Source organism: Cucumis melo, chromosome 5 (assembly GCF_025177605.1).
Source record: "Cucumis melo cultivar AY chromosome 5, USDA_Cmelo_AY_1.0, whole genome shotgun sequence".
NCBI classification, from domain to species: Eukaryota; Viridiplantae; Streptophyta; class Magnoliopsida; order Cucurbitales; family Cucurbitaceae; genus Cucumis; species Cucumis melo.
The window spans coordinates 12,414,809-12,419,099 of record NC_066861.1 but is presented as its reverse complement, the minus strand read 5'-3'; the positions used below and the strand labels follow the sequence as shown (position 1 = coordinate 12,419,099).

At 37.6% G+C, this 4,291-nt stretch overlaps 1 protein-coding gene across 1 annotated transcript; it reads right to left on the bottom strand.

The window, feature by feature from the left end:
• Positions 1-460: 460 nt before the first annotated feature.
• Positions 461-2,909, bottom strand: LOC127149353 (uncharacterized). The gene is made up of 4 exons (XM_051084554.1): positions 2,099-2,909; positions 1,323-1,821; positions 1,191-1,239; positions 461-1,046 (listed from the first exon to the last, which is right to left on the bottom strand). The coding sequence occupies exons 2-4, from the start codon at positions 1,563-1,565 to the stop codon at positions 979-981; spliced, it is 360 nt and encodes a 119-aa protein (XP_050940511.1). The 5' UTR covers positions 1,566-1,821; positions 2,099-2,909; the 3' UTR covers positions 461-978.
• Between the last annotated feature and the right edge of the window lie 1,382 nt (positions 2,910-4,291).

The following is a 4,291-nucleotide window of genomic DNA, read 5'->3' as shown; positions in this document are numbered from 1 at the left end:
ATATGTTAATATTTACGACTTTATAAATAGATTTATATATGTAGGCTTTCACGTGCTCTTCCCTTTAAATTTATAGTTTTAAACTGAGTAGTCACTTACTGAGCTTTATAGCTTACTCTTCCAAAATGTTTTTGTAACGACCCAACTTTCCGGACTAAGCTGAGGTCACTACTCAGTACTAAGACTCAACCACAAAACATAAAAAAAACTCATAACGGACCGGTTACGATTCATTAAAAACGTTAGAAATATTACAAAAACAGTTTCGGACCCTATTTTAAATCACAGTCACGAAAGTTTCAAATACAATACTCAAGTCATCAAACTCACAATCACAAAACCAAATATTCTCACAAAATACATCAGCGGAAGCATAAAGAAAACCAGACGCATCCATATGGCCTTCACGCATCCTTCTTGCCCCTCGTCGGTCTGCCCCTCGTTGTACCCTTACCTGAAAAGTTAAAGAAGAGAAAGGGTGAGTATAAAATATATCCAGTAAGGGACCCACTACTGGGCCCGTTAGGGAACAACAGTTAACTTCCTATTCAGGGGTACCCTACATAACAGTCTAGTGGTTTCGTAGAACGCACACATCAGTCTCGTGATCTCGAAGGATGCACGTATCAGTCTAGTGATCCCGAAAGATACACCTATCAGTCTAGTGATCCCGAGGGATGCACATATCAGTCTAGTGCTCCCGAAGGATGCACGTATCAGTCTAATGATCCCGAAGGATACACCTTTCCGTAAGGTACACTACACCCATAGATGAAGCTAACCGTTACCCCTCAGTCCATACTAAACCGTCTACAACAGTCGTACCCCAACAACATTCATATTACAATTTCGCCATAGGCTTCGCCAGTCAGATAGTATAGGTTTAAACAACTATATCCTCAGTTGCTATATGCGTTTCCAATTCACACACCATTGTGATATCCCTAGATCCAGTCAACTAGTCAATCAAAATCGGACTCACCGTCCTTCCACGACCAACTCCTTACTCCCGATGGCACACAAGCTACAACTAGCGGTCACGTTACCTTCACATCAGACAAGAGCATAGCAACGATACTTAAAAGTCAAACATACATCCATTTATTTAGTACAGTTACTAACGTGTAATCCCCTGTGGATTACTACGTTTCGAGCCTCGATCCGAGGTCCAGTAGTAGGAAAACCCTTACCTGATACTTGGTTATGCCCCTCGATCGAGTCCACGCTCAACAGATCCACCTAAACGAAAACACAAGGGTTTAAACGATGACACCAGTATAAGTCACCTTTTTAAATCATTCGAAACGACAACGTCGGCTTACCCGAGTAAAGGGAGCTATTCCCAAATGAACTTGCCGTGGGACCGTGAACTTGAGTGTCACACCCCCTCCCGGACTACCTGCTACCTTAGATCGAAAGATGGCGTGAAGCCGACGAACAACGCTTTTCTGTACCTGTATCTGTCGACTCTGCTTAAAACTTTCATGTGATGAACTTGCCAATCTAGTATATAAACTATTGTACATGCCACAAAACACAGCGAATCCTAGGCTAGTCAAACACATACATGAAGTGTACCTCAAAATTTACCGATTTCACGAGTAAACCTAAAGACACCTTAATCAAAATATAACCAACAAAATTTACACAACTATAGCTCCTAAAGCTTATACAAACTGTTGCGTATCTATAACATACAAGGGTGTATATACATCACAACACAACAGACTCTATGCCCAACTCAAAACACGTACTGGCAATCGATAATGAAGCTTCCACAGACTAAGGATGTCTATCAGGCACCGGGAAGTCGATCAATACCTGGAAAATGGGTAAAACATTTTGGAAAGGGTGAGCTATGAAGCTCAGTGAGTGACTCAGTTTGAAACTATGAATTTAAAGATAAGAGCACGTGAAAACTTTACACATATAAATCTGTTTATACAAGTCGTAAATGTAAATGCGTAGTAGTAAGAATAGCTTCCTTAAATACTCAGCATGTTCATCATTGAAATCTAGCAAGGCATATCAAGTATATCGAAGCATTTTAACTAACATGACGAATCTACGTTGTGTAGGGTACACCTAGTACAACAACCTTTACAAGCACTGCGATGTAGTGGGGCTCGCCCAGCACTCCCATCATCTTTGTCGTAGTGGGGCCCACCCAGCACTCACGAGAGCATCGTTGTTACGGAGTACACTCAACGTCAACAACGAAATCTAACCAGTGTGCACACGGTAATCTCTAGCCTCAGGCTCAAGATCTCAGTCATGTAGTTAATGAAAATTTCATAAATCATCATAAAATAATAAAACATTCCTGCTTATAAATTTTACACAAAGCTCGAACTTTACTCAGCTCTTTCGTGGAAAATTGTAGTTCTTAAAACAAAACTTCATACTAATTCATGCTTTGCTTAAAATATTGTGGTTTAAATACTTTCCAAACATTTAATATCTACGTGCTAGCATAAATTTCTTTAAGAAATCTAGTCTCCAAATGTATACTTGAAAATAGTCATGAAATTCAAATACCTTTCATGGCTTCGTAAATAAACATTTATCGCATTCAATCATAATAACAGTTATGGAAAATATTTCAAAGTTGGTTTTGTCACTCACAGTCTTGGGCTAGATCCTTGGTCTATAAGCTCGGTTTAATTCTTCTCGGCCTGCCAACAACCCAACCGAGTATTAAAACTCTAAACATTCTGGTTTCCTAAAGATATACATAACATGTCGCACCAAAGATGACGCTCACGAAAACAAAGCTTAAGAAATAAAATCCTATTTCAACAATTCTCTAAAATTTCCAGATTTCTAACATAAACTTCAAAGGACTATAACTTTCTCAATACTTAACCAAAATGAGTATTCTTTATATCAAAATCTTCATTTTGAGATCCTCTAAAACTTACCTCAAGACATATAAATCTGATTCCCCGTGCATAAACACATATAACCCTCAAAACAGAACCACTTCCAGAATCGCGCGCACACGACCTCTTTAACTTGTCCCTACAATTTATCTAACTTTTAGTCGTTTTTGGTTTACAATTTCTTTATGAAAGTTGTAGTAAATTGAAGAAGCTTTCCAACCATACCAAATAGAGATTTTAATTCCGCCGATACACTCTGAAATACAAGAAAAACCAGAGACCTCCTGATTTCGAGTGAAAACCAAAGGCCCTGTTTTCTTCATCAAAAAGCACCAAATCAATATCCGAATTTGCTCCAACGTTCTTCATAAAGTTTGTTTGAAAATGAGTTAACATTCAGTAAATGTAAATCTCACCTCTTAATTCCTTTTGAAGAGTTCAAACCCAATTAAAAACCAGTGATGTGCAGAATGAACTAAAATTCAGCCATGGATACACTTTGCTTGAGTTCTCCTCCTCTTCTTCAACCTCAAAATTCTAGTAAAATTTCTCTTCTTCTTCCAAACTCTCTCTTAGAAGTTCTCTGCAAATTGAAGAAGGAAAAAGAAAAAAAAAATGGAAGTTGGATGTCTTCAAAAATCTTGGCGGTGAAGGGAAGTGAAGAAGAAGAAGAAAAGAAAAAATGAAATTTTCTTCTCCTTTTCTTCTTTTTATCCTTTATTTTCTTTCTTTTCTTTACTTTATTTAATAAAACTATTTAATATATAAATATATATATATATATATATATATTTACACTTAATTTCTATTTTCTTTTTCTTTTTTTCTTTCTACATTTAAAGAAATTAAACCAAGAAAATATCGGGTTTACAACTTACCTTCCCTTTAGAAAATTTCGTCCTTGAAATTTAGAATGTCCTTAACTGAAAAGTATCGGATATCTCGTCTTCATCTGATATTCTGGTTCCCAAGTTGCCTCCTCCGCTCCATGATGTCTCCACAAAACCTTTATGAGTGGAATCGTTTTGTTTCTCAAAACTTGTTCCTTTCTATCGAGAATCTGATCTGGTTCTTCAACATAACTCAAACCTTCCACGACCAAACTCCATGATCAATGTCCAGACAAAAGACTACCACATACCTAACCGTAAAACTTTAAAGTCCATCGACATACAATTCTAATCCACAATGTAGCCCATTAACATAACTACAATATACCGAACATCCGGGCATCGGTGTCTATCCGTAAACAACTCCTTACACCCGATGGCACACAAGCTACAACTAGCGGTCACGTTACCTTCACATCAGACAAGAGCATAGCAATGATCCTTCAAAGTCAAACATACTTCCATTTATTCAGTACAGTTACTAACGTGTAATCCCCTGTGGATTACTATGTTTCCAGC

Bases quoted from the DNA above. Each gene is read 5' to 3' on its own strand.
- LOC127149353 (XM_051084554.1), bottom strand. From the start codon at position 1,565: ATGTGTTTGACTAGCCTAGGATTCGCTGTGTTTTGTGGCATGTACAAT. The intron at 1,240-1,322 runs GTAAGCCGACGT...GTTTTCGTTTAG, and splicing joins GAATAGCTCCCTTTACTCGG to GTGGATCTGTTGAGCGTGGA. The intron at 1,047-1,190 runs GTAAGGGTTTTC...TCTGATGTGAAG, and splicing joins GGGGCATAACCAAGTATCAG to GTAACGTGACCGCTAGTTGT.